Source organism: Oryctolagus cuniculus, chromosome 1 (genome assembly GCF_964237555.1).
Source record: "Oryctolagus cuniculus chromosome 1, mOryCun1.1, whole genome shotgun sequence".
Taxonomy (NCBI): Eukaryota; Metazoa; Chordata; class Mammalia; order Lagomorpha; family Leporidae; genus Oryctolagus; species Oryctolagus cuniculus.
Window position 1 is genome coordinate 231,315,126 of NC_091432.1, and position 27,935 is coordinate 231,343,060.

Here is a 27,935-nt window from a genome sequence, read left to right on the forward strand (position 1 = left end):
CTGGGCCTTCCTGCTTCGCAAAGCGTGCGGCCCTGGAGTTAACAGGGAATTTAACTGGCAAAGTCTTTGGAATTTGACCCACAGCCCTGGGAGGCAGCGTGGGGTGGAGGAATTTTCTTCCTCCCTGCCCTCGCCCCCACCCCCACCCCCACCCCAGTTCCTCCCTCCCTGGCCCTGGCTCACCTCCCACTGGGCACGCGGGTCCCAGAGAAAGCTTAGACAGGGCCTTCGTCCTAGGCCTCCAGGAGGCCTGAGCGGGGGTGGGGGGGTAGGGGGAGCGGGGACGCAGTCCATCGCCAGGCCCCCCCCAGAGAGACGCACGACCACGCAGGAGACAGTGTCCAGAAATCACGTTTACCCGTACGCTCCTGAGACGGCCCCGGCACAAGGCCAGAGGCTGCCTCGCCCAACGAACCCGGGCTCTTACTGCCCGGCCTGAGAAGTGTGGCACCATCCGCGGCCAGGGGACGCGACAGGAAGGACCCGGATGGGCCCAGGTCCCGATGCTGGTGAGTGGGGGCGGCGGCGGCCCCAGGGCAAAGGCCACTTGAGAGACCTGGCGGGGGGGGGCGGTGTGAACCCCGAAATGAGGATGACTGCAGGAGAGGGGTGCAGCCAGGGTCACTGGCCCCTCCCGATCCCCTCAAGTCAGAGGCCGGAGATGGCTCCAGGCATCCCCAGGGCGGGGCGGGAAGGAATCCACGTGGCAGCATTCATAAATTAATGTCGTTGGCGGAGTGCGGAAGCCGGAGGCGCAGCAGCCGCCGGCCGGGAGACGGGGGCTACTCGGTCCTCCAGGACGGGTGGGCGAACACGATGGGCCTCTTCTTGGCCCAGCGGGAGAAGACGGCCTTTTCCGTGATGAAGCGGTGGGCGCTGCGGGGCGCCCGCTCGTGCGCCAGGTACATCTGACACTCGTCCAGCCGGCCTTTCTCAAAGTAGTGGTAAGGCACCGAGGGGTGGCTCTGCTGCCTGCAGGGACAGGGACAGGACCGGCGTGGGGCACCAGCGCCCACCTCTTGCCACGGTCACCCCTCCCCTGGCGCTGCTGGCCTCCGGAGACCCATGCTGGGACCCAGGAGAATGGGGACAGACAGGGGAGGCACAGGGGCCCCCGCAGGCCAGGGTTCCAGCCCTGGTCCCGCCTCCCGCAAGTCTGGTGGCCCTGGGCCAGGCACGTGCCCCAGGAGCCTGTCTGTGAGTGGGGACGGGGACCACCACCTTCCCAGGAGAGCACAGAGGTCAAAGGGTACGAACCTCAAAGCCTCTGCGCTGAGCCCCCAACAGAGCTGCCAGCCCGCACGCCCACCCAGCCGGCACCATGCAGCCCAGCAGTCCGGCCAGGGCCACGTGGGCTCCAGCTGTCTTGCCCACCTGCTCAACCAGCAAGTTCCAAAGCCACCAGCTGGGGAGAACGTGAGAACAGGGGCACGTTCCTGAACTCGAAGGTACAACGGCCTTCACCAGGAACCATGCTACCAAGTAACGCCAGGCCCACAGGGAGCCTGACGCCAGGACTGAAATATCAAAAACTCATTTGTAATGACTCATTGAGACACAAGGGCACCCCAGAAAGTTCACAGCAAACGGGATGGACAGATTAGTTTCTTCGGGTGCAGAAAGCGTTTTAAATCCGGCTGGTTTTTTCCCCCCAAGATCCGCGTTTTTCATGAACTCGTGGAAGCGCCCCCCTCAGTGGCCTGGACAGTGCGGGCTGGACGCCTTGCGGGCTGCTCCGCCTCTGACACCTCTGGGGACCGTCCCCGAGGCCGAGCGCTCTCCCGAGGACCAGAACTGGGGCGGGGGCATCAAGGCCGCCCATCATGTGCCCCCGCGGCTGCTGGACTCTCTGGCTTGAGGCCGGAGTGGGGGCCCCTGCCCGCCCCACCCCCGAGGCCGGGCCTGACCTGCAGTAGCTGTCGCTGACCATGCCATACACCACGATCTCCTCGCACAGCTCCAGGGCCAGGATCATGGTGAACCAGCCGGTGCTGAGAAACGAGCCGGACTGCCTCCTGGGGAGCGGGGGGTGGGGGGTGGGGGAGGGGCACTGTCAGGCGGCCCCTCCCCGACACGTGTGGTGGCCAAGGCCTCGGCTCTGTCACGGCTGCTGCACTGGGCACCTCGCCAGCTAAGGGCCACCCCTCACCCTACAGACCTGGCGTTCAAACTGCACGCCTTCCTGACCCAGCGCTGGGCAGTGACATTTCCCAGGGGAGGGGCAGCCAGGAGACAAAGCCACAAACAGGACCACGTCCAAGAGGGACAAGATCAAGAAATATGAAAAAGAATGGCAGGGCACGAGGCGCTCCTGATGGCGCGGTCAGGGCGGGCTTCCTGAAGAGGTGACATTTCACCCAGCTGAGTGGCGAGAAGCAGCCAGACATGGGAGTGGAATATTCCAGGCAGGCGGGAGAGAGTGGATGTCCAAGGAACCCCAGACGCCGGCCAGCGAGGCTGCGGCCCAGAGAGTGAAGGAGAGTGGAGGGCAGAGGGGCCGGCAGGGGCTGGATCCCTGGGGCTTGCGGGCCGGGGGCGGAGAAGAGGGGGTCCGGACTTTATTCCCCACGAGCTGCCAAGCCGCTGGAGGGCTGAGGGCGGAATCCAAGGGGGCAAGGATGGCAGCAGGGGGCCCGCAAGGGGGCGGCTGCAGGGACAGCGCAGGTCACGGGGGGCACGTGGGGAGGTGGGGGAGGAGCAGGCGCCTGGAGGTGGGGGCTGGCCGGAGCCAGCAGTGCTGCTGGGGGTGTGGGCTGAGAGGGGATCTTGCACGCACAGTGCGTAAGTGCGTGCCAGCTCACGGAGAGGCCAGTGTCTCCGCGACCTTTACTTCTGCCGTCTGAGGGGACTGGGAACGGCGAGGGGCAGCCCCGGGCCTGCCTCCCGCACTGCTGACCCCCAGGGCCCGCCCCCGGGCTCACCGGTTCTTGCCGGTCTCGTCCTGGAAGATCTGGTCGCAGTAGGCCATCATGCGCTCCGTGAAGGTATACATTTGCAGGCCAGGGTACATCCGGGTGAGCTGCAGCAGCGTGCGGTAGGTGCGGCCGCCCAGCGCCCGGTCCATGTGCTTGCCCTGGCCCCACACCACGTAGAGCGTGTCCCGGGCCTGCTGGAAGTAGTGCGAGTAGTTGCGCAGCAGCAGTGGCACGCTCGTGTGCGAGATCACCCGCAGCGTGCTGCGCCGGCCCACGTCCGCCTCGAAGCCCACGGTGGGCGCCTGGTTCATGCGCAGCACGCACTCAGCACCGTCAATCTGGGCGCCCAGGCCCGAACCCAGCATCTGGCCAGAGCTGGACACCACGGCACAGCTGCGGCACGGCTCCCGGACCAGTGGCTGCAGGGGGTGGGGAGAGAAAGGAGGGAGGTGTGGGCGTGGTGCCCCCACCTGTGGCTGGCTGCCCTGGGGCACACTGACTGTCCCTTGATGGCTTTTCAAGGACTTGCAAGGCAGAGTTACAGAGAGGCAGAGGCAGAGAGACAGAGAGAGAGAGGTCTTCCATCCACGGTTCATTCCCTAGATGGCCGTAATGGCCAGAGCTGGGCTGATCCGAAACCAGAAGCCTGGAGCTTCTTCTGGGTCTCCCATGCAGGTGCAGGGACCCAAGCACTTGGGCCATCTTCTACTGCTTCCCCAGGCCATAGCAGAGAGCTGGATTCAAAGTGGAGCAGCTGGGACTCGAACCAGCGCCCATATGGAATGCTGGCACTGCAGGCAGCGGCTTTACCAGCTCCGCCACGACGCTGGCACCTTGAGGGCTGTTCTTAACCCATTTTGCAGGCTGGGCAGGAACTGGTAACAAACCACACGGCTACCACCGTGCCATTCAGAGTCCCAGACTTCATCACAGCCCTTGCGTCCCTGTTGCTGGTCTGAGACTCCAGGTCTCCATGTCTCGGGTGCCTTGCCAGGGTTGTAGGAGGAAACACTCCTCACACACTTAGACCGGACCGGGAGTCACGGACATGCCTGTTGGTAAGCACACACTCGCTCTTTTTTTTTTTTTTGGACAGGCAGAGTAGACAGTGAGAGAGAGAGAGAAAGGTCTTCCTTTGCCGTTGGTTCACCCTCCAATGGCCGCCATGGCTGGCGCGCTGTGGCCGGCGCACCGCGCTGATCCGATGGCAGGAGCCAGGTGCTTCTCCTGGTCTCCCATGGGGTGCAGGGCCCAAGCACTTGGGCCATCCTCCACTGCACTCCCTGGCCACAGCAGAGAGCTGGCCTGGAAGAGGGGCAACCGGGACAGAATCCGGCGCCCCGACCGGGACTAGAACCTGGTGTGCCGGCGCCACAAGGTGGAGGATTAGCCTGTTGAGCCATGGCGCCGGCCACACTCGCTCTTCAGGACCATCCTCCGCCAGGCCCTCCCCTGCCTGAGCCCCACTGCCAGGTGCCAGTCTGGAAGCAGAAGCGGGGGCACCAGTGCCCGCCACAGCTCTGGGAGTCTCTGGCGCTTCCCGGCTGCGTGGCCCCAGGCTGGGCACTTTGCCCCTGCGAGCCTCAACGTTCACATCTGTAAAATGGGGGTGAAGACAGCAGCTACCAGGCGCGCTTGAGGATGCGTGAGAAACGCCTGGAGGAGACACACAGGTGGAGAAGGGCAGGGGCGTTGCCAGGAAGGCTGAGGACGGAATACGGCGTTCTCGGCAGCCGGAAGCTCTCTGCCCCAGTCCTACGGGGCTTCCCATGTGGAGTTCAGTGATTCTTATCAAGACTTTCTGAAATCTGCCCGCCGGCTGGCATTTGGCCTCGCAATTAAGATTATCTGCATCTCACATCAGCAAGTCGGAGCTAGACGCCCGGCTGGGGCTCCTGACTCACTTCCGGCTAATTCCAACCCCGGGAGGCAGCGGGGGTGATGGCTCAAGTCGTTGGGCTGCTGCCACCCATGTGGGAGACAGGACTGAGTTCCTGGCTCCTGGCTTTGCCAGCCCAGCTCTGGCCATCAAAGGCACTTGGGAAGCGCACTCTCTCTCTGCCTAAGTAGTTAAGTAATTTTTAAAAAGTTAGTCGGGTCGGGGAGGCAGTGTTGTGGTATAGTAGGCTAAGCCTCCGCCTGCGGCACCAGCATCCCATACGGGCGCTGGCTTGAGTCCCGGCTGCTCCAGTCCGATCCAGCTCCCTGCTAATGCACCTGGGGAGGCAGTGGAAGACGGCCCAAGTGCCTGAGCCCCTGCACCAGCATGAGAGACCCGGATGAAGCTCCCGGCTCCTGGCTTCACATCAGCCCCAGTTCAAGCTGTTGTGGCCATTTGGGGAGTAAGTAAATGGATGGAAGGTCTCTCCCTCTCTTTCTCTCTGTCTTTCCCATAAATAAAAAATAAATAAATCTGTTTTTAAAAATGTAAAAGTGAGAGAACTCTCTGGGGAGACAGAAAACGTTTCTGTCACTCTGACTGTGGTTCCAAGGCCACACACACCTGTCGCACGCCACTGGAGGGTGCACTTACAAATGGTGGGTTCTGTCACATGTCAATCACACCTCAATAAAGCTGACGAAAGATTTCTAAGCGCCTGGGGGTGACGGCGCAGGTGAGGGCGCAGCGCGGGCCCCACGCCAGGCTCCCTGTCCCCGGAGCGGCACAAATGGAGCGACGTGCCCATGAACATTCCCGGGGGGCCCGCGCCCCCCTGCACTTGTGTGGGCTCCCAGAGACGGACCGGGTGAAGGGGTTGGCTGGGGAAGAAAGACGTCAGCTGGCTGTCGCTCAGCCACAGCTCCCTCGCGATAGGGCGCTGATGCCCGGATTCGCAGGAGAATTTCTGTGCCCGGCGAGAAAGCACTAGACTCTCGCCCGCCCTCAGCCTGGGCCTCTCCTGACAATCGCCAGTCCTTGGACTCTCCAAAGGCCTTTACACGTTTTCATTATTTCCTGATGCATAAAATCTGACTCCCCCAACACTCGAAATACGGATTTCCCTTTTCTCTTAATGAAAACAGAGACTCCGGGCGGTGTCCCGGGCCACCCGCCACCTGCTGCCCCGCGCCGTTCTCGCAGGCATGGGCGCTCGCCTCCCCCACCCCTGCCCCCTTTATTTCTTCATCAAATGTTTGCACAGCACCTGTTGCACACGCTGTCCCCAGTGAGCCGGCTGAAAGAGCCAGGAGCTGGGCCATCCTCCCGCACGGAGGCAGGCTCCGGACACCCAGAGTCCAGGACACCCAGGCGCTGTCTCCCCAGAGCCCGGCTCCTGAGGACAGGCGCGCCTCTTAGACCAGCAGCCCGAGCGCCATCGCGCGCACCATACACTGCAAGCCTTCTGCCCTGCGCACAGCTTTCCCTGACTAAGAAACCTGCCACGGGGCTGCTGTTGCGGCTCAGTGGGCTAAGCTGCTGCCTGCGACACCCAGCATCCCATATGGGCACCAGTTCGAGTCCCAGCTGCTCCACTTCCAGTCCAACTCTCTACTAATGCACCTGGGAAAGCAGCAGAAGATGGCACAAGTCCTTGGGCCCCTGCACCCACATGGGAAACCTGGATGAAGCTCCAGGCTCCTGGCTTCAGCCTGGCCCAGCTGTGGCCGTTGAAATAATTTGGAGAGTGACCCAGCAGATGGAAGACCTCTCTCTCTCTCCCTCTCCCTCTCTCTGTAACTCTGCCTTTTTAAATAAATTAATTAAAAAAAAAAAAAAAGAAGGGGCCAGCACTTCTGTGGCGTAGTAGGTTAAGCCTCTACCTGCGGTGCCGGCATCACCACATGGGCGCCGGCTTCACACCTGGCTGCCCCTCTTCTGATCCAGCTCCCTGCTAATGCGTCTGGGAAAGGAGCGGAGCATGGCCCAAGTGCTCGGGCCCCTGCACCCATGTGGGAGACCTGGGGGAGGCTCCTGGCTCCTGGCTTAGGATTGGCCCAGCTTTGGCTGTTATGGCCATTTGGGGATTGAAGCAGCAGATGGAAGACCTCTCTCTCTCTCCCTCTCTCTGTCTGTAACTCTGCCTCTCAAATAAATAAATAAATCTTAAAAAGAAAAAAAGATGCAGCCCGCAATGTAGGAGCCACTGAAATCAGGGAGAGGGGTCTGAACTGCTCTGCAGTGGGGGGGCAAGACAGCTGCTTCTCCCCCTCCCCAGACCCCTTCCCTGTCTCCCTCATATCTTTTACCCGCCCCCTCTGCCTGCCCGCAGCAGCCATCAACACAAGGCTGCCCAAGTGGTACATGCCTGCTGACGGGACTGTGTGTGGACGGACAAGACACACAGCAGGTGCACAGCGCCAGGATGTGTCTGTCCGCCAGTGGCCTGGAGCACCTTTGTTTCCCTGGCATCCAGCCAAGAGCAGCCAACCAAGACTCACTTAATCCCAAACCCCACTGCCTCCCACAACTCAGGGGCTCAGGGACTGGTGAGGCCACACAGCTGCTATGTGCAAGGACCAAGCTCCAAACTCAAGGTCCAGGCTGGCCTGGCACAAGCCCAGCCTCACCGGCCCCCTGGAGTGGGAGGGCACCCTGGCTGGCCCTGAGTGGGAGGGCATCCTGGCTGGCCCTGCCTCCAACACAGCGCCCAGCGACCTACCTTCCCATCGGGCACGCTGCTGTACCCGCTGAAGTGCAGGGGCCCCGGCGCCGTGGGCCTGGCGCGAGTGGGCAGGTGGTGGTCCAGGCAGGTGGCCAGGCAGAGCGGCAGGCAGGCCCAGCAGCACAAGAGGATGTAGGAGACGGAGAAGGCCACGGAGCACAGGACCACGAGCAGGAGCCGGCCCTGAGGGAGGGAGGCAGCGGCCACGGGGAGGGAGTGAGCGAGGGGCCCCCGGGGGCTGCACCGGGCTCGCTTCGGCAGCGCCAGGCCCAGAGACAACTCTGCTCTCCCCAAGTCGACAGAGACCAGCCAGGGCTGAGCTGCATTCAAGGCCGCAGAGCAAGGGCAGCAGGATGGGGCCCGACTGCCGGCTGCAGAGCCGAGGCCCTCAGCCGGGAGCCCCGGGGCCTGCGCAGCCCTGGGTGCGACTCCCCAGGTGGCCCGACCTTCGGCCGCCTGCATCCCCACCCCTACCTGGCTTGGTGGATCGGGGTCACCTGTCCAGGTGCAACCAGCGATTTGGGGGAAAAAATGCCTTCAGTAAGAAAAGCTGCCACCAGAGGCAACGAACCAGGAAGTGCTGGCGGGGCCCAGCGTGGGGTGGCGGATGCTGGGAAAGCCCCCACCAACAGGGGCCGCCTGGGGGTGACAGGGCCCTGGCTGTGCCGCTGTGTGCCGGGCCGCCCCGGTTACCAACGCCTGGGTCTACGGCAGGCACAGCTCCCCCGTCCTGCCCCTCGGGAACCATCTGAAAGCCAGCTGGCTCCCCGTCCTGCCCCTCGGGAACCATCTGAAAGCCAGCTGGCGCTATCAAAACTCAGAGGTGGGGAGGGAACCCCCACCCCGCCCCACATCCTGATGGAGGCCCACCCTCTCTGCCCACAAGCCTCATCAGCTTCTAAAAATAGGGCTCTTCTGTGTGGCCAGCTGTGTGGGGGAGGGCAGTCAGCCCCCGAGGTCTTAGCCTCTGCCTGGCACCTGGGCCGCTGCCCACAAGCCCACAAGAACCAGACACCCAGAGACCTCGGCAGGCAGTCAAGGCTCAAACCCCCTCCCCCCAAACCACACGAGGTGCCTCTCCCAGGGGTCTCCTGGATAAACCCAACAGCAGCTGAGCTAAGCTCTCGTCTCACTCCCCACGCCCAGGCAGCTGTCACCTGGGTGACCTTGTAGCACCATGATCTCCACTCAACAGAGAAGACCAAGACACAGAAACCAGAGAGGGCATGCAACTCGCTTAGGGCTGCACAGCACCAGGAGGAGCAAGTGAGGTCCGAAGGCGGGGACGGAGGGCGCCACCACTCACCTGAGCCTTCATGCTGCCGCCCAGCCTCAGCAGTCGGGGGGGTGCTGTCTCCAGGGCTGCGGCTGGCAGGAGGAGGAAGCTGGGCACCTGCCAAGGACCCAGGAACTCAGATCCGGGAGGGGAAAGGGCAGAGGGGGAAACCGAGGCAGGGGAGGGTGGACAGGCCGATGGCGCCCAGGGAATGGTCTCCAAACACCGGACAGCGCGTCTCGCCTTAAAGGAGCCGGAATGGGCCGCCTTTGGGGGAGCCCTCCCGGAACCCAGTCCCCATTGCGCAGACGGGGAAGGAGAGGCGGCGCCCTCTCGCTCAAGGTCACCCATCGGCTCTGAGGCAGAGAAAGCCCAGCGCCTGGATCTCCACTCCATCCATTCTGCCTCCCACCCCGGGGCGCACCGAGAGGCCTGCGGGGGACAGGGTGTGCGATTTCTACCCCTGTTCCTGGTTCCGCCGCCCCCTCCCCCGGCCAGGCGCTAACCGGGCGGGCTGGTTGGGGCGCGCCAGAGGCTCCCGATCCGCTGCTCGGAGCTCCATGACCTGCGGGCCGGGCGGGCCGGGCTGGAAGCAGGGACCCGAGGCGGAGGCGGCGCTGCGGCCGCGGCTTTCTGAGACTGGAAGCCTACCCAGCGCCGCCGAGGGTGGGGCGGAGCCTGCGGGGAGGGGGCGGGGTCTTCCGCGCGGGGGCGGTGCCTACGAGTGCAGCCGGCGCGACCCGGGGCGGGGTCTGCGCGGCGGGGGCGGGACGTGCGTGGCTGGCGGGGAGGCCTCCAGGCTGGGGGCGGGGCCGCCGGGCCGGGGGCGGAGCCTGAGCGCCAGCCTCCCCCGCCTTTCAAGCCGAGGCGGGGTGCGGTTGGGATGCCTGCGCTGTGGCGGAACCGCGGAGCAGAGACCTAGGGGTGCCGCGGCTGCCCGGGCTCCCGAACTTCGGTGTCCCCGTTTCTAAACTTGAGGGGCGCGTGGGGAAATTAAACAAGGCCCAGGCAGGTAGGGTCGCCGGTTAAATTGGAATTTCAAGTAAGGAAGAAGCAAGTGTGATTTTCTGGTTGTTGTCTCCCCAGGCCCCCCAATATGGAACGCGAGCCTAGCGACTGCTAGGCCAAACACCAGCCAGCCCCCAAGTTGTTTTAATGTAATTTTTAAAAAGAAATTTTTAAAGGCAGAGGCGGGGTGGGGGACTCGAGGCATCTTCCTTCCGTTTTTCATTTCCCGGATGCCGCAGCAGCAGCCAGGAGCCCAGGCCGCGCGCGGGTCCTCCGCGTGGGCGGCAGGAGCCCAGGCGCTGAGCCCTCTGCTGCCTGCCGGGCTCGGGAGCAGGGAGCCGGCGCGGAGCGGCCAGGCTTGAGCGGGACTCTGGAGGGGAGGCCGGCGTCCGGGGCAGCAGCTTGGCCACTGCGCCACAACACGGGCCCCAGTGTAACTATTTTATCACGATCGCGTCTCTGTGGACTTCGGCTGGGTCTCAGCTTCTCTCCTCCGTGCAGTGGGGGGTGGGGGTGGGGGGGTGGCAGCCCTGTCCTCGTGGGGCGGGGGCAGCTCATGGCGCAGCCAGGGAGGGACCCCGGGTGGTGCCAGCGCAGAGCCGGGCTCTGACCACCTGCTCGGGCCTCCCGAGGCTTCCCCCACTGGAGTGTTGTCCAAACCCAGTTCAGCCAGCCCCCCACCCCGGACGGAGCTGTGTCTCAGAGGGAGGGGGCCCTTGGGGCTTTCAAACGCAGGTGCTTCAGGGGCCAGGCTGCTGGCAGAAAGGAGAGAGGGACCAGGCATCGGGAGGTGGTGCAGACACGTCTCTAAGACCCCAAATCGCTGCGGTGGCCAGACAGCTCATCTCAGCATCCCCAGCCCTCCCCCGCCCTCTGTAGGATCCTGGCTGGGAACCGCTGGGCTCTGCCCTGGCTCCCATTGCAAACACCACCCTCCTTCCCTCAGGTGCAGGTGTAGGCAGGACAGCAGGGGTTCAGGTCCCCCTCGGCAACTCCCAGTACGCTCTGCTGCCCTGGGCGGGGGGTCTCAGCACAAGCCCCCCCTTGTCGTCCCCGGCCCCCCGCCCCAGCCTAGGCGGCCCCAGGGAGTAGCAGTCTGAGCTCAGTCTCTCCACGGCCCCTCTGTCACACAAGGCGGGGACACCCGGGTCCCCAAGGCCGAGCCCCTCCCATCTCCCCCAAGTCCTCTTTTATTCTAAGATTTCATTTTTATTTATTTGAAGGCAGACTGACAGACAGGGAGAGAGAGAGAGAGAGAGAGATCTTCCATCGCTGGTTCACTCCCCTAATCTCCAGCCCGCAGCCTGGAACCCCATCCAGGTCTCCCCTGTGGGGGGCGCTGCTTTCCCAGGTGCATCAGCTGGGAGCTGGATTGGAAGCGGAGCCGCCAGGCCTCGAACCTGTGCCGTGTGGGATGCCGGCCTCGCGGGTGGAGGCTCAGCCCGTGCTGCAGTGCCGGCCCCGTGTCCTCGTCCGTGGAGTCTTCTTGAGGACTCGGCCCTGGGGGCCCCGCGGGGCGCAGTTCCCTTGGACTCAGTCCTCGGCCACAGTGGCTGGTGAGCACCCTCTCCTCGCTGGGCCACACAGAGCAGGGGCGCCCAGGGAGATGCGGATCCAGAGGCCACAGCGGAGCTGAGACCAGGCGTCCCGCAGCTCCAGGTAAGTTCTTCCATTCGGTTTTGGGAACAAAAACAAAACAAAACAAAAACCTCAGCCTACAAGAACCTGCACAGTGTGAACCCCTGCCTCTCTCTCTCTCTCTCTCTCTCTCTCTCTCTCACCCTCTGACCCCTCGTCCCTGCCTCAGGACCTTCGCACTTGTTCTCCGCTCTACCGGAACTGCTCTGGTCACATGGCCGACTCCTCGTCCCTCAAACACGAGCGACTCGGCAAGGCCCTCGCCAACCCCCCCCCACTGCACCCTCCCCTTGTCTCACCCCGACTCTGTCTTCCACGGTGTTGGCCACCTGTGTGTGACGGTTCCCGTGCCCACTACAGCGTGGGCTCCTGTGCGGAGGCAGGCAGGGCCCCGCACGTGCCCGGCACACACGAGGTGCAAACACCTGCCGAATGAACAGGTCAGGAGAGCCAGGCGTCCCGGATCCCCACTGCCCCCTCCCGCCAAGGCTCACGGCCAGAGACCCTCGGGAGGACAGAGGCCGTGACGCCCGTGCGTGAGCGCAGGATTCTGGGTGCTGACTCGGCCCCGGGCCTCCAGCCCCCAGGGTCACGAGGCCGCAGACCCCGGTTCCTGCCCGAGGCCCGCCCCTCCCCCGGGGTCTCCCCAGCCCGCCGTGGAAGCCACTGCTGCTCTCAGCTTCCTGCTGTGGCTGACGCCGCGTGGACAGGTTGAGTAACCATCACCCGAGGAAGGGCCAACCCGGGAGTGATGTCAACGTTTAAAAAAAAAATGTATTCCAGGAACCCACGCCCCGGCCCTGCCACGTCACCGCCCTTCCTGCCCGTGGCAGGCTGTGGCCGCTCCCGACAGGCAGCGGGGTGGCGCTGTCGCTGAGGGCTGTCCCCAGGCCGTCCCCTCCCACTCCGAGGCTTCCTTCCCCTGCAGTGCTGGGGGGGGGGCTCCCACGTCCTGTGGCTGACTCCGGTTCCGTGGCTGACTCTGGTTTCCGACGAGAGGTCCGAGCCCACGCCCCCCCACCCCATGCCATCGGTCACATAAGCGCCCTAGACTGTGCAGGCCGCCCAGCAGGCCCCCAGGCCCCCGCACACGAGCTCGGGTTTTCCCCTCCTCTGGGACAGGTTCAAGGCTGAGGCACAGAGATGCAGCACCTTGCTCTCACACAGAGCGGCTGCGGGGGAGGGCGGGCGCTGGGGCTCAGAGGCCTGGCCGGAGTTTCCTGGAGGAGGAGAAAGGGGGATCAGGGGCCAGGGAGTCTCCCGGGGAGGGGAGGGGCGCGAGGCAAAGAAGCTGGGCCCAGGGGTCTGACTGCTGAGCCCTGCCCCCATTTCACAGATGGGAAAAGTGACTTGGGCGGAGGGCAGAGCTCAGAGCAGATCAGCAGCGGGACCCCCCTCCAGGAAGCCCCCGCCTCCTCCCACCTGCACCCCTGGAGGAGCCCCGAGCAGGGAACCAGAGGGCCGGGGCTCTTGGACCTGACCCTGTTGCACTTACCGGTGCCGGAGCCCCTTAAGGTCTCTGGGCCTCAGCTTCCTCATCTGCGCTGGGGTGGTCAGTCTCCCACCTCCCCCAGGGCAGGGCAGGACTGCGGGAGCCCGCGGCTGAGGGCGCCGGCTCCGAAGCCCGAAAGGCACGGTCGAGTCCCGGCTCCGGCATTTCCGGCTCAGTGATCTCGCTCGGTCCCCGAGCCTCCAGGCCACGGTCTGCCTAAAGGGAACAGGAGCATTTTTTGAGGATTGGATAAGCTAACGCGGGGGAGTCCTGGGCGCGGGGCGGCGCGACGGCGCCCCCTGGCGGCGTGCGGAGGCGCAGCCGGCGAGCCGGGCGCGCCTCACTCGGTGTGCGCCTCCACCCACTGGCACAGGCGGCGGGCGTAGCGCGCGGGGCTGACGGTGGAGAAGGTGCGGCCGGGGTAGCGCAGCGTCTTCCACAGGTGCTCCAGCCGCTTGCGGAGCCCGTACACCGTGGCCAGGTCCACGAGGCCCAGGAAATAGCGTTGCTCCGGGCCGTCCAGGATGTGCAGGGCATTGGGGCCGTCGGGAAGCAGCCTGCGGTTCTGGGCTCCCGTCGCCTCCGGGCTCTGCGCCCCCTGCACGGACCTGGGGACGACAGCGGAGCGGGAGGCTGCGGGAGGCGGCGTGACTCACGCCGAGCGCCGCACTGACCGCCACCGGGACGCTGAGGACGCGGCCAGCCCCGGCGGGGACGTCCTGCCGACAGGTGCATACCTAAGTTCCAGGAAAGATCGAAAAAACAGTGTACGGTCACCTCACTCATCGTATGCAGATTCCGGGAGGAACTGACCGCATCTCGCATGTGCTAAACACATTGTATTAAAAATATTGTCATTTTTACCATTTCAAATAAAGCCACAATTTTTGTTTTTAATTGCAGATGTAAGGGCCGGTTTGTGATGTAGCGGGTTTAGCCGCGCCTTTGACGCCAGCATCCCATATGGGCACCAGTTCGAGTCCCGGCTGCTCCACTTCCCCTGCGCCTGGGAAAGCAGCGGAGGGTGGCCCAGGTGCTTGGGTCCCTGCCCCCCCCCCCCGTGTGGGACCCGGATGGAGTTCCAGGTTCCAGCCCCAGCTGTTGCAGTCATCTGGGGAGTGAACCAGCAGACAGAATCTCTCTCTCTCTCTTTCTCTAACTCTACCTTTCAAATAAAAAAAATCTTTAAAAATTTATAGACCTAGTTTGAATTCTGTTTCTATTGGTTAGCGCCGGCCTGGAGCCCTCAGGTCACACAGACCTGGCTCTGCCTCAAGTGCCACGACTTTGGGTGAGTTTCTGTTTTTTTTTTTTGCTAAATTTTTGAACGGAATTATCCAACCCTGGAAGTCTCAGGGTCGCAGGGCTGCAGCTTTTTGAAAAAAATCCTAAACCCTCGTTTGCAGGTACATGTAGTTTTGCCTCAAAAGGTATTCCAAACCAGAAGACGCCCCTGGCTGGGTGCCCAGCCCCAGAGAGGTAGGAGCCAGCCCCTAATCTTTTTTTTTTTTTTAGATTTATTTATTTATTTGAAAGGCAGAGTTAGAGGCAGAGAGAGAGAAAGAGGTCTTCCATTGGCCATAGGTCGATCCGAAGCCAAGAGCCAGGAGTTTTTTCCAGGCCTCTTACGCAGGTGCAGGGGCCCAAGGACGTGGGCCATCTTCCACTGCTTTCCCAGGCCACAGCTGAGAGCTGGATGGGAAGTGGAGCAGCCGGGACTAGAACTGGCCCCTATATGGGATCCAGCACTGCGGGCGGCAGCTTTATCCACTATGCCACAGCGCCAGCCCCCGACCCCTAACCTTGACATGTGTGTGGGAGTCAGGGAGAGGTTTTATTTCGGTTTCTTCGCGACTCGGACACCACAAGCCAATGAGAAGTGGATCCCGGCCCGGCGCCGACCAATCAGAACCCAGAGACCCGGGAGCCAGCTGAGTGCAGGTGCCCACGGTGGTGCCAGGGTTGGCCTGGGTGATGGGAGGTTCGGGGGCTGGGTGGTGGCACAGCGAGCAGGAGGATTTCAGGATAACAACGACTCTGTGTAAACCCGGAGCCGGGCGACCTGGCTAGGGGTAAGGGCCGGAGAGAAACGGACCTGGCTTGAGAGGGCGGACTCCAGGGGCCTTGAACCCCAGCAGGTGCCCCAGTGTCTGGGCAGCCACAGGCTGTGTGTGGAGCCGTGACCCTGCACTCTGCCCGAGCGCCCCGGGGCAGGGGTCTCGCCTTTCCCTGACCGCCCGCCAGCTCCATGGCTTTCATCTCTCAGCGTGCCTCTCTGAACCTCCGTGGGCCGGAAATTCTCTTCAGGCCCGGAGGCTGGCCTTGGAGAGCCGAAATGCAGCTAGCCAAGGACCCACGAGTCCCGGGAGCCATTCTGCCATGCCCCTCTGAGCCTGACCTCACGCCTCCAAACCGAGAAGGACCCCTACCCCTGCTCACGGTCAGCCTGCAAGAGGTGAGGAGGGGGAGGGGTGAGGGGAAGGAGGGGATGAAGGGTGGGGTGAGGAGGGGGCGAGCATGGGGAGGGGTGAGGGGTAAGGAGGGGGTGAAGGGTGGGGTGAGGAGGGGTGAGCAGGGGGAGGAGGGGTTAAGGCTCTTTCTAAGGCACTTCCCAGCCGTCGAGGCTTTTCCTGCGCGGCTGCGCTCACCTCTGAGCATCCCCTGGCCGGAGCGGGGTGGGGGTGGGGCTCACCTGGCCACGCGGAAGACGAGGCTGCCGGCCTGGCCCCGCTCGTCCTCGCGCAGGCGCTGCAGGGCCAGCAGCAGGCTGTAGTCCAGCACGTTGAGCTCGCGCAGGAAGGCGGTGTCCAGTTCCATCTGGCGGAGAAGCCAGCTCCGCTGGGGGCCTGGGGAGCAGCAGGGCGGGAGGGGTGCTCGGGCGGGCGTGTGGCTTCACCGTCCCGGCCTCACGCACCGAGGTGTGCCCCTTCGCTAGCGCCGCGGGGCAGGAGCGGGGAGCTGGGCTCAGAGCAGCCCCGCCTCAGAATCTGGGCTCCTAAGGGCTTAGGAGAGGCAGGGTCCGGGCACTTTGGCACCCCTCGCCCTGAGAGGAGCAGGGCAGGCAGGGCTCACCCAGCTCCATCGTCTTGTCCTGAAAGTTGAGGTCCTTCAGCACCAGGACCACGGCGCTGCCCGCGGGGCCCGGCTCCACCCAGCGGCTCACCTGGCAGCCCTTGACGTCATACCTGGCAGGTGGAGCGGACGGGGCAGCTTTAGTGGCCTCAGGCACCTGGGCAACGCGGCCAGGCGGGCCCCGGGCTCACCGGGGGCCTAACCACCTGGGGACCTCACCCCGGGTCTGCGCAGCCCCGCGTCAGAGATGCCAGCCGAGCGGCGAGGAAGGGGCTCGCGCTCAGGGCTTGGGCAGCCTGCCCCGGGGCGCCTTGGCGCCGCCCTCCCGACACAGCGATCCAGCCAGGGAGCTAGAGGGGAGCCCACGGGAGGTGGGGGGCTAGCGAGGAAGGCACCGCGCTGCGTGCGGTCGACCGGTCAGCGGTCAGCGAGGCTGGCACTGGATCCCCGAGCGCCGCGCGCCCTCGCCTTCACCGTCCTGTTTCTCGTCTGTAAACCGGAGGGGCGGCAACCCCCACCCTCGCGGGGTTGCGGGAGCGGGGAGGCCGGTTGCAATCCGCGCAGCGCAGCGCGGGCCCCCTCCTGGACCCTCCGCCCCGCGGGCGCTCGGGGCCCGGGCCGGGGCCGGGGGACACTCACCTCTCGGAGATGCGGCCGGCGGGGTAGAAGACGTTCTGCATGATGATGAAGTATTTCTGGGGACGGGAGCGCGCGGTGAGGGGAGCCCGGCGCGTCCCCGCTGCAGCCGCCCCTCCTCGGCCTCACCCACCTTTTTGCCCTGGGCCACCCGCAGACTGTGCACTCCTGGAAGGGGAGAGGACGCCAGGTGAGGGCCCCAAACTGCACAACCCGGGCCACCCCGGCGCCAACTCCGGGCCTCGCCCCCTCCACCAGATCCACCGGATCCTAAGCCAGCCCCGCCAGGCCCACCCCACGCCCCTCTCCAACCGGGGTCCTGGGGGGATTGGACTCCACCCCATCCCTAGACGCAGCCCCGCCCCCAGGACTAGGCAATCCCCTGCCCGGCCCTCTAGGCCCCGCCTCTGGGGGCGGGGCCCCGCGTACCCAGGAGGCGAGCGAGCAGCGAGTGCGGGTGCCGCTGCAGGTGCTGGACGTAGCGGGGCAGGTGGGCGAGCAGCACCCGCACCTCGCGGCGCCGCTGGGTCTTCAGGAAGAAGCGCTGGTCGTGGCTGCGAGCAGGAGGCCGAGGTCACTGCCCCGCCTGTGCACGTGGCCCTCTCTCTCCCGGGCCTGGCCTCCTGCCCTTCGCCCCTCCCCCACCGGACTCCCTCTGGCCTCCCCCTCCCCGGGCACCATCCCTATCCCCGCCCCGCCCCTGCCTCTAGCTCACGACAGGAAGAAGCTGGCCTTGCTTTTGGAGGTGCTGAGGAACTGCAGGTAGGGCCCTCCGGGGCCCAGCGCCGCCTGGTAGTCCTCCTCCACCAGGCCGAGCGAGCGGCGCAGCCGGGCGAAGGCGGGGCCCGCCAGAGTGCCCAGCTCGAAGCCCTGAAAAAGAGCCCCAAAGGCCCCGTGGGTCCAGGGGCGCGCAGCCGGCTCCGGAGGCCGCGCCCTTCCCAGGAGCACAGGCAATGGGGGCGGGGGTGGGGGATGAGGCCCCTCCCATACAGGACTCCTGACTGCCTACCTCGTGAACCTGGGTCAGGACCTCGGAGAAATCCTCCTGGGTGGGCAGCCCCTGCAGGGAGGGGTGGAGGAGGTCAGGGCAAGGCTGAGCCCACTGCCCTACCCTCCCAGAGGCTCCAGCTGTCTCGCACTTGACCTTGCTCCCTGCCCCGACCCCACCCCACACTGGATTCCTTCAGCAAACAGGGACCCAAGTTGTCCCTGAGGGTGCTTGGGTTGGGGAGCCGGCCTCTGGGGAGGGTGGGTGTCTGATGCTGTGTCCCCAGTACCCGGCTCTGTGTGCAAGCCTGGCACGTGTCTCCAGGCTCCCAGACACACAAGGGGCAAGTGAGGCCAGGTTCCATCCCAGCACAAAGGGACAGTCCTGAAGTCATCGGTATGTCTGACACAGCCTGGGAGGGCTCTGAGGAGGCTTCCCTGGCAAGGTGACCTCTAGGCTGACACCTTTGGGTAGTAGGGAGGGGTGATCATGGCGGTGGAAACAGCATTGATGGCCACCAGCAAGGGAAGGAGGGCCCAGGTGGCTGAAGCCACTAGTGGAGGGATGGACAGTGGCCCCTTACACACATGCTCATCCAGCCCGGTGCACACAAACATGCACACAGGACACACATGTTCACCCAGCCCTGTGCACACAAACATGCACACAGGACACACATGCTCACCCAGCCCTGTGCACACACACATACACACAGGACACACATACTCAACCAACCATGTGCACACACACAGAGAACATGCATGCTCACCCAGCCCTGTGCACACACACTTGCACACACAGGACACACATGCTCACCCAGCCCTGTGCACACACACACATGCACACACAGGACACACATGCTCACCCAGCCCTGTGCACACACACACATGCACACACAGGACACACATGCTCACCCAGCCCTGTGCACACACACACATGCACACAGGACACGCATGCTCACCCGGCCCTGTGCACACACACACATGCACACACAGGACACACATGCTCACCCAGCCCTATGCACACACACACACATGCACACACAGGACACGCATGCTCACCCGGCCCTGTGCACACACACACACATGCACACACAGGACACGCATGCTCACCCAGCCCTGTGCACACACACACATGCACACACAGGACACGCATGCTCACCCAGCCCTGTGCACACACACACACATGCACACACAGGACACGCATGCTCACCCAGCCCTGTGCACACACACACATGCACACACAGGACACACATGCTCACCCAGCCCTGTGCACACACACACATGCACACACAGGACACACATGCTCACCCAGCCCTGTGCACACACACACATGCACACACAGGACACACATGCTCACCCAGCCCTGTGCACACACACATGCACACACAGGCACACATGCTCACTCAGCCCTGTGCACACACACACATGCACACACAGGACACACATGCTCACCCAGCCCTGTGCACACACACACATGCACACACAGGACACACATGCTCACCCAGCCCTGTGCACACACACACATGCACACACAGGACACACATGCTCATCCAGCCCGGTGCACACAAACATGCACACAGGACACACATGTTCACCCAGCCCTGTGCGCGCACACATGCACACAGGACATGCATGTTCACCCGGCCCTGTGCACACACACATGCACACACAGGACACACATGCTCACCCAGCCCTGTGCACACACACATGCACACAAGGACACACATGCTCACCCAGCCCTGTGCACACACACATACACACAGGACACACATAACCAACCATGTGCACACACACAGAGAACATGCATGCTCACCCAGCCCTGTGCACACACACACATGCACACAAGGACACACATGCTCACCCAGCCCTGTGCACACACAGAACACACATGCTCACCCAGCCCTGTGCACACACACATGCATACACAGGACACACATACTCACCCAGCCCTGTGCACACACACACATGCACACAGGACACACATGCTCACCCAGCCCTGTGCACACACACACACATGCACACACAGGACACACATGCTCACCCAGCCCTGTGCACACACACACATGCACACACAGGACACACATGCTCACCCAGCCCTGTGCACACACACACACATGCACACACAGGACACACATGCTCACCCAGCCCTGTGCACACACACACATGCACACAGGGCACGCATGCTCACCCAGCCCTGCCCAGCTGCTGAGCTTGCAGACGGTGACCCTTTCTGCTGAGCCAGCAGGGCCCCCGCCTGGCTTCAGGGAGGATGGGCAAGGCAGGCAGGGTGGCGGTGGGGTCCCTTCTCATCGTCCACCCTGGCAGGGCTGGGGTGGGGGTGCCCAGAAACCAAGGTCACTATCCCCTCCACCCATTGTGCCGCCGGGGCCACTGAAGCCCAGACAGAGGCAGGGCCCTCCTGCAGCCACAGCAAACACTGGGTCAGCTGTGGACACCCTGGGCATCCGGCTTCCACCCAGACCTCCCTCCCTCCCCTCGTCCTCGTGGTGACCCTCTCTGCTCCCCATGAGCAGCGAGACAGGCCATCAGCTGGGCCCCGCGGTCGATGTGGGGGTGCGGGAGGTAGGCTGGCCATTCACCGTGGGCGGGTGGTCCATGGCGGCCTGGGTGGCAGCCCACAGCCCTGCCTGCATCATACATGTCAGCCCATGCAGCTCATGTCCCGGGCCGATCTCAAACAGACCCAGGCGAGCCTGCTTGTCCCGTAGGCGCCAGAGGAGCCCACGGCGGCTGGAGCGCAAGGCGGCTGTTCTGTGTCCAGCCTCTGGGGAGGGGGTCAGCACCTGGTGGGGGAAGGCACGGGAAGCAAAGAGCACGTGGCAGTATCTCAGAGGGCATAAGACCCAGGTTCAATTCCCACTTCTGCTACTTTTGAGTCCGCTCCCCCTCACTCTCTGCCACCGTCTCGGCAGGTGTCGGGAGGGGTGGCACCGCACCCGGCAGCCCGGCAGCACCCAAACAGCCTGATGGTAACTGGCGCCCGTGGGTGGGGAATGTGTGCTGTGGTCCAGCCCGCCCCGAGCGTGGCCAGATCTCGCCAGCCGTGTGCGCTCGGGGGAAGTCATGCAGCCTCTCCAGGCCTCACCCTCTCATCCCTAAGAGATCTGAAACAACGACAGGTGCTCACTAGCTGTGGTCATTATCCAGGCTGGGCTCCAAGTCCATTCTTCGGGTCTAGCGCCAGCTGACCAGTCACCAGTGGGCCTCGCCACGTGCCCAGAAGTGGCCTCCCCGCATGCCTCGGAAGGAGCCTCTATCACCATGATCATGTCCATTTTCCCAATGGGGAAACTGAGGAAGACCTCGCGGGCTACCCCCCAGCTCACCCCCTTCATACCCGCGCCCCGTATGGCCCAGGGCCCCTCCCTGACTGGGATGGGGGCGTGTTCGCGCCGCTCGCGGAAGGGAGGCCCGCCCCCTGCCCTCTCCTGTTCTCCCGTGGGTCCGCACTTACCTCGCGGGGCCCCGGGCTCGGCGCGGCCATCGCCCCGCAGCAGCTGCCCGGGTTTTGGCCGCGTCCCCCGCCGCCCGGCTGCAGGATCCAGGCCCCGCCCCTGCCTCGCCACTGGCCAATCGTGCGGCGCCGGTCACGGCTGCGCCCAATCGGCGTCGGGGGGCGCCGACGAGCGCCTGCGGGTCCCGCCCCCGCGGCTGCAGCATCCTTCGGACCGCGGTCCGGGCGGGGCCGCCGGGCGCTGGCTGGGGTCTCCGGGAGGGAGACTCGTCCCCGCCCCCCCCCCCCCAACGGCCCTGCGTTCCCTCCCGCCCGAGAGGGGCGCTCGGGGCTCTGGGCCCGGCTGGGAAGGTGGGTATCCTAAATCCTATCCCGCCCACCCACGCGTCAGATTCCCGTCGAAGCCAAGATCCAGTGAAAGGCGACTCCCTCCAGGTCGCAGGGGAAGTCAGGGCGTCCACTCATTCCGCACATCTAGTTTCAACACCCACTTTGGGCCGGGAGCAGTGATAGGCCCCGGTGGTTTAGTGGTGACCGGGAGGGAGGGACACAGCTGCCAGCACACGTCGGATGATGTCACGAATGCATGAGCCTCCAGCGGCTTCCAGGGCGCTGGGACAAGGCCTCAACCCCGCCATGGCCCCAGGCGCACCTGCCCCCTGCCCCCGCACCCACCACCCAGTCGCTCGGCCCCTGCTGCTCCCTAGCCACCAACTCTCACTGCTAGCTTTTGCGTTCCAGGTTCCCTCTGCTGAAAACCCTTCCTCTGGGGCCGGCGCTGTGATGTAGCAGGCAAAGCCACGCCTGCAGCACGCCGGCATCCCCTGTGGACGCCGGTTCGAGTCCTGGCTGCTCCACTTCCGATCCAGCTCTCTGCTGTGCCCTGGGAAAGCAGTGGAAGATGGCCCAAGTCCTTGGGCCCCTGCACCCACGTGGGAGACCCAGAAGCAGCTCCTGGCTTCAGACCGGCTCAGCTCCGGCCGTTGTGGCCACTTGGGGAGTGAACCAGTGGATGGAAGACTCTCACCACCTCTTCCTCTCTGTAACTCTGCCTTTAAAATAGATTTTTAAAAAATTCCGTCCCTCCAGATTTCCACGTGCTTTGTTCCTGCCTGCCTGCCGCTAACCAACGCCCCCTGCTCTCCCCCTGGTCACCCCTCACGCTGGCAGGGATCGTCCCGTTCCCTTTTTGTTTTGTTCCCTACACTTCCCCCCTCCCACTAGGACCCACGTCGGTCTGTCTGAGGCGCGGCCTGGCAGGAGCCGGCGCTTGCGCAGTGTGTGCTGCAGCGGTGCGAGTACGGTGCGCAGGGGGCTCTGCCTCGTGAACGGCCAAAGCGGCTGGACCCAGCACGCAGGGCCTCGGAGGGCAGGAGGGGCGGGAGCCCGAGGGGCGTTCTAGGCGATCCTGAGTGTCCGATGCCCAGCTATGCGTTCTTCAAAAGCCACTGGCTGAGGCTGGCATCATGGTGCCGTGGGTGGTCACGGCATCCCACGGGGGCGCCGGCTGAGTCCCGGCTGCTCCTCGTGCGGCCCAGCTCCTGCTCACGCGCTGGGAACGCAGCGGAGGACGGCGGCCCGAGTGCTTGGGCCAGGACAGAGCTCCTGACTCCCGGCTTCACCCTGGCCTGGCCCCGGCTGTCGCGGCCACTTGGGGAGCGAACGCCCGCGGATGGAAGCTGTCGCCATCTCCCACCACTCCAAACAAATGGTTTTGCAGCGGCCTCAGTGAGTGCAGCCCTTGGAGAAGGGGGGATGGGGGGTGGGGTGGAGACACCCAGAGGGAACTGCTGGGTTAACGGGGGCCCCTGGACCAAGCTCAGCGACACTGGGAGGTCCAGGGCAGGGGCTGTTCCCTCAGGGAGGGGAGTTAGCCCTGGAGGGCAGCACAGGACAGTGTGTTTGCAGCCAGCCTCTCGCGTGTGACGGGGGACCACGTGCAGGGCTTCGTGATGGAGGGTCAGCTCAGCACGGTGTCAAGGACAGGGCTGCAGCCCGGGCACGGGGGGCTCGCCACCCAGCCTGGCCCTGTCAACCAAACACTGGGGGCGGCCCTTGCTTTCCAGGGCCATGCTAACTGGGACGCTGGGTGTGAGATGGGAGACAGGCTGGGGCTTCTAAGGGCCCCTAAGGGACCAGTCCCTCCTGGCCAGGGTGACTCCTCAGCTGTGGGCACTCGGGGTTCAACCTCATCCATTCCCAGTACAGGTGCGGCCGAGAGGCAGACTGCCCAAACCAGGGTCTCCCGACCAGAGACCAAGGCCGGGGCCAACGCCAAGCCCAGCCCTTCTGGCCAGCTCCCCTGGCCAAGGACAGCACAGACCCGGCGCCTGATCGGTGTTTATTGTTAGAGTCTCCCAGTGGCCAGCCAGGGGCTGAGGCTGGGGGCCTGGGGGTGGCCCAGAGGTCCGTCCATCCTCCCCCAGGGCTTTCCAAGTCCAGACGTCCTCGTGGGGTCTGGGCTGCGTCGCGGAGGGGTCGCCTGCCCCAGAACCGCCAAGTCAACGCTGGTGTGTGACAGGAGGGGACATTGAGGCTGCGGGCAGAACCCGGGGGGGGGGGGCGGCAGTTGTCAGGCCGCGAGACGGAGGACAGGGCCGCGTTCCAGGTCCCTTCCCGCCGCTGGCTTCCGGCAGGGCGGGCGGGGCTGGGTCCTGTCGCTCAGGAGTGGGTGCTGGACAGCTCCGCCCCACAGGGAGGTGCGCAGGGCGGCCACTCGGCCCTGCCCGGGCCTCTCCTCACTGGGTCCTCACTGCGCCTTCTTGGCCGCCCTCTGGTTCTTGAGCATCACGTAGGTGATGAACAGTCCTGGAACACACAGTCGGCAGGGCCAGGAAGACGAGGGCTCAGGGCTGCAGGGCGGGACAACCCACACCCAGGGCCGGCACCCACCCACCACCCTCCAGGCCGCCTGCTGTCTCCATCAGTCCTCCACCACGCACGCACACACGCACGCGCGCATGCTCATTCAAAAAGCACCACCCGTGCAGCGGCCACTCGCCCGTCAGCCACCTGCCCACCCAGTCACCATCCTAACCACCCTCTGGAGCCCCTATTCACGCCGCGGCCCGTGCTGGCGTCAGGACACAGCCCCCTCCCCCGGGAAGCCCTCAGGGAGCCACGAGAGATGAGAGGTGCCAGAATTCTGAGGCAGGCTTGCAGGAGGCCGAGGGAGGGCCGAGGCGTGAGCGCAGGGATGACGGGGGTGCGGGCAGGGAAAGGGGGCCGCCGGCACCACGGCACCGGCACGCGGTCCTGAGGGTGGAGGAGTCCCGCGTGGAGGCGTGCTCAGACGCGCAGGGCTGGCGACCACTCACCCACACACAGGAGCAGCAGGAGGCCCGCGACCAGCGGGATGGCGACGGCATAGGCTCGCGGCAGGAAGTACTTGTGGATGACATGCTGGCTGTCGATGAACGGCTGGCGCCGAGGCAGAGCTCTGCTGAGCACCGCTCCCCGGGCCCCCACACCGTCCCCTCTCCCCCGCCCAGAGCACTGGGGTGCTTCTTGGCTTCCTGACGGCGGCGCTCTGGTGCCTGGCCGTCCTTGTCTGATGGGTGTTTTGCTGGGCCCGCACTTGGTGCCAGCCGCCCCGAGACTGGGGGCTGGGGACCTGCCCTAAGGCACTCACAGCCTAGCAGGGGGCACGTTCCCAAGCTGGGCTCCTGCACCTCCCAAGCAGGAGCCACCAAATCTCCATGAGAAACTGAAAAAGCCCACGGGTGCTCCCCAAGCCCAGGGGCCAGCAGGCTAGCTGGAAGGACCGGGACTTCCCTCAGGGGCAAAGCTAACAGGTATCAGCGGCCGGGAGGGACGAGGGCAAGCCGCTGCTACCCCACCCCTGCATCCTGGTCCCAGGCCCGCCAACTCTCCTGATTGGTTAATGCGGCCGGGAGGCTCAGATGATGGCCCGGGCATCTGGGTCCTGCCACCCACATGGGCAACTCAGATGGAGTCCCTGGTTCACGGCCCGGACCTGGCCCAGCCTGGCCTATTGAGAGAATCTGGGGAGTCGCCCAGCGGATGGAGGATCTCTCGCTCGCTCTCTGCCTTTCAAACAAATAAAGTCTTCAAAAGACCAGAAAGCTGTGGCGCTGTGGCGCCGTGGCTTAGGGACCCTGGCACCCCGCTGCAGTCACTCTCCGCTCTCCATCCGGCTTCCTGCTAACGCACGCCCTGGGCGGCAGCGGATGACGGCCTAGGAACTGGGGTGCAGGCGACCCGAATGGAGTTCTGGCTCCTGGCTTCACACCGGCCCAGCCCCAGCCGCTGCGGCCATTTGGGGGAGTGAACCGGAGGATGCAAAATCCTGCAGTCTGTCTCTGCTTTTCACGTAAGTAAAACTCAAAATTAAGAAAAAGCAAACTGAGGCCACGCGTGTCTCCGAGCCACAACTTTCCCATCGACACAACGCAGCACCACGCGCAGCGCCGGGCCCCCGACCCAAGGATGGCGGACGCCGAGGGCGGGGAGGCGGACCTACCAGGAGAATCACCCAGGCGGTGTAGTAGGTGAAGACGATCAGGCTAATGGCGACGAGGCCGAGTCCAACCACCTGGTCTGTCCCCGTGGCCTGGAGGAAAGGGAGGACTGTTCGCGCGCTGCACTGCCCAGCCCACGGCTGTCCGCGGGTCTGACCGGGGCAGTTCCTAGCTGGGAGCGAGCGCCCGGCCCCGGCGTCTCCTGCCCTACGTGTGCCGTCGGAAGAGCAATACGCGTTCCGAATGCCCGAGCTCCAGCTCCCAAGCAGACGCGGGACCGCACCCCCGGACGCCCTGCACTCCCCGGCACCAGGTCCCAGTCTCACCATGGCCCCAGCGCTCCGCCACCGGAGCAGCAAGGCACATCCGGTTCCGGGTCCGGGCTCGCCCGGCTTTGGCCGCGGGGCATGCTGGGAGTCGTAGTCCCCCAAGCCCACTGCCTCCCTTTGCATGCCGGGAAGTGTAGTTTTCCAAAGGCATAGTGGGTGGAATTCATCCCTGACTCTGGGGAACGGGACGGAGTTGGGAATCCAGATTGCCAGACCGCCTGTCTCCCGAGGCCACAGCCCTGCTGGACCTACCCTCCCCCCAACCCCCCGCGAAAGCTCATCTCCAAACAGTCCAGGGTCCCCAGGCCAGAGCGGGACGCGGGTGGGTTGGAAGTGGCATTTTTCAGAAAAGGGAGTCGAGGCTGAAGGCTTAGATCACACACAGCCTCGGAGGTGAGCGAGGCCCCAGGCTGTCTGTTGTGGAGGGGGTGAGAATGGGGCGGAAAGGGCGTCTCTGGCGGCCGTCGCAGTGTCCCCTGCCTCCCTCACGGGCTGCCTCTGGGCCCCGGGCGTCCCTGTGGGCAGCCCCCCAATCTTGGAAGCCCTTCCCTCTAAGGACAAGGGGAGTTGGGGCGCCCTCGTCTTTGGCGCCGCTTCTCCTCACCCACCTGGTCTCACCGGGGTGTCCTACCCTAGGGACACCCTCGCAGCTGGGGGCGAGTCCCCTCCTCCGTGTCTCCACCAGGACACTGTACAGTGGGCTTTAATTGGCCGATTTACTCGTCCATGCGGCCCACCCACTGCGACCTCCTGGAGTGTAGGGTCTGTGGTTGTTACACGGCCCACCCACTGCAACCTCCCGGAGTGTAGGGTCTGTGGTTGTTAGGTAGGAAGTCAGATATGAGCTTATGTGTGTGTGTGACATAAAGGCCTAAAGAGAAGACGTCTATGTCCAGCATACGCATCTGCATCTCAGTCATCCCAAAGCCCAGTGTTCGCATCCTGCCCTGCCCCCTCCTACCCGATAACCTGCCAGGTGGGGGTCCCCGCCCCTTCTGCCTGATAACCTTCCAGGTGCAGCCCAGTATCTGCATCTCAAACACCCTGCTCCGGATCCCCATTCTCTAGGGGGTCCTGCTCACCCTTCCTCTGAACCCTCCTCCTGTCTGATACCTTCAAGGGAAAACTCAGATAGGAGCTTTTAATATTCACATCCATAAAATCCTTTGTTTCGGGAGATGTGTGAAGACAAAGGCCCATCTCCTTAAACACCCTGGCCTCCACCAGTCAGCGGACGGCGCGCTCAGCCCTCTGCCTCTATGCTGAGTCGCCCACCTGCCTGGCCAGGTGTCATCTCTCCACTCAACCATGTAACCTCGCTCTTTCCCCTGTCCGAGCGACGGCTCTCTCCCCCAGGTCCTGTCTGGAGAGGTGCCCATCCGTTCTTGCGGTTGTCCCTACCCTCATAAACTTTGCTACTTCTACTTTCCACTACTGCCTCACACCTGAATTCTTTCTTGCGTGAAGAACCCTGCCATTCACTGGTAACATGGTCACTGCTGTACCCCCAGCGCCCTGAGTGGGGCTTGCTTTAACAAGCAGCCTGCGACCCAGCGGGCTGTGTGTGTGCGCACGCGCACGAGGTCCCGGATGCTAGGCTTGGGCATCTGGGGGCTCCAGGCCTCCCTGCAGGGGCACCTGGGGAGGCAGGGCAGGGCCTGGGCCTGGCAGGATCTGCCTCCCCCCACCACACTGATCTCCTTGCGGCCTGTGAGCCAACCTCTGACCTGGGGGTCGCCCTCCCAAAGCTGTCACGAGCACCCCTTCTCCACCCATGCCCAATTCCTTCCCCCATCTGACAGCCCGCTCCCCCCCCGGGGGGGGGGGCTCGGCCATCCCCACCACAGCTTCCCGCCCCGTCTAGGGGCCCAGCTCAGGCCTCCCTAACCCACGCTCTTGTTGGATCCACAGGGCCACTCAGAGGCTGCCTGGCCGTGGGCACCCAGCCACAGCTTCCCGAGCTCACCGGGTGTGAGACCAGCAGGTAACGACCCTCGGGGCTGCCCCCCCCCCCCGAAG

General features: G+C 64.5%; 3 protein-coding genes and 1 long non-coding RNA gene across 8 annotated transcripts; 1 reads left to right on the top strand and 3 right to left on the bottom strand.

The window, feature by feature from the left end:
* Positions 1-335: 335 nt before the first annotated feature.
* Positions 336-9,463, bottom strand: ST6GALNAC4 (ST6 N-acetylgalactosaminide alpha-2,6-sialyltransferase 4). The gene is made up of 6 exons (XM_002722983.5): positions 9,302-9,463; positions 8,826-8,912; positions 7,517-7,702; positions 2,922-3,334; positions 1,908-2,015; positions 336-972 (listed from the first exon to the last, which is right to left on the bottom strand). Exons 2-6 carry the CDS (start codon positions 8,835-8,837, stop codon positions 783-785), a joined length of 909 nt encoding a protein of 302 aa, XP_002723029.1. The 5' UTR covers positions 8,838-8,912; positions 9,302-9,463; the 3' UTR covers positions 336-782.
* A 159-nt stretch (positions 9,464-9,622) lies between these two features.
* On the top strand, positions 9,623-11,471 carry LOC138845312 (uncharacterized). The gene is made up of 2 exons (XR_011382297.1): positions 9,623-9,807; positions 11,027-11,471. It is a non-coding gene; the product is annotated as an uncharacterized lncRNA (long non-coding RNA).
* On the bottom strand, positions 10,992-21,370 carry PIP5KL1 (phosphatidylinositol-4-phosphate 5-kinase like 1). Of its 5 annotated transcripts, XM_051838463.2 has the most exons (13): positions 21,107-21,362; positions 20,232-20,435; positions 17,651-17,701; positions 17,357-17,511; positions 17,071-17,195; positions 16,775-16,809; positions 16,645-16,700; positions 16,006-16,118; positions 15,626-15,779; positions 12,937-13,541; positions 12,594-12,661; positions 11,741-11,866; positions 10,992-11,469 (listed from the first exon to the last, which is right to left on the bottom strand). In XM_051838463.2, the coding sequence occupies exons 1-10, from the start codon at positions 21,134-21,136 to the stop codon at positions 13,274-13,276; spliced, it is 1,191 nt and encodes a 396-aa protein (XP_051694423.1). In that variant the 5' UTR covers positions 21,137-21,362; the 3' UTR covers positions 10,992-11,469; positions 11,741-11,866; positions 12,594-12,661; positions 12,937-13,273. The 5 variants fall into 5 exon arrangements, with proteins under 5 accessions (XP_051694423.1, XP_008249243.2, XP_051694424.1 ...); XM_008251021.4 differs by having other exon boundaries at positions 11,741-12,661; positions 21,107-21,370; XM_051838464.2 differs by lacking the exon at positions 11,741-11,866.
* A 2,062-nt stretch (positions 21,371-23,432) lies between these two features.
* On the bottom strand, positions 23,433-26,054 carry DPM2 (dolichyl-phosphate mannosyltransferase subunit 2, regulatory). The gene is made up of 4 exons (XM_051831063.2): positions 25,914-26,054; positions 25,590-25,679; positions 24,424-24,526; positions 23,433-23,914 (listed from the first exon to the last, which is right to left on the bottom strand). The coding sequence occupies exons 1-4, from the start codon at positions 26,037-26,039 to the stop codon at positions 23,856-23,858; spliced, it is 378 nt and encodes a 125-aa protein (XP_051687023.2). The 5' UTR covers positions 26,040-26,054; the 3' UTR covers positions 23,433-23,855.
* Between the last annotated feature and the right edge of the window lie 1,881 nt (positions 26,055-27,935).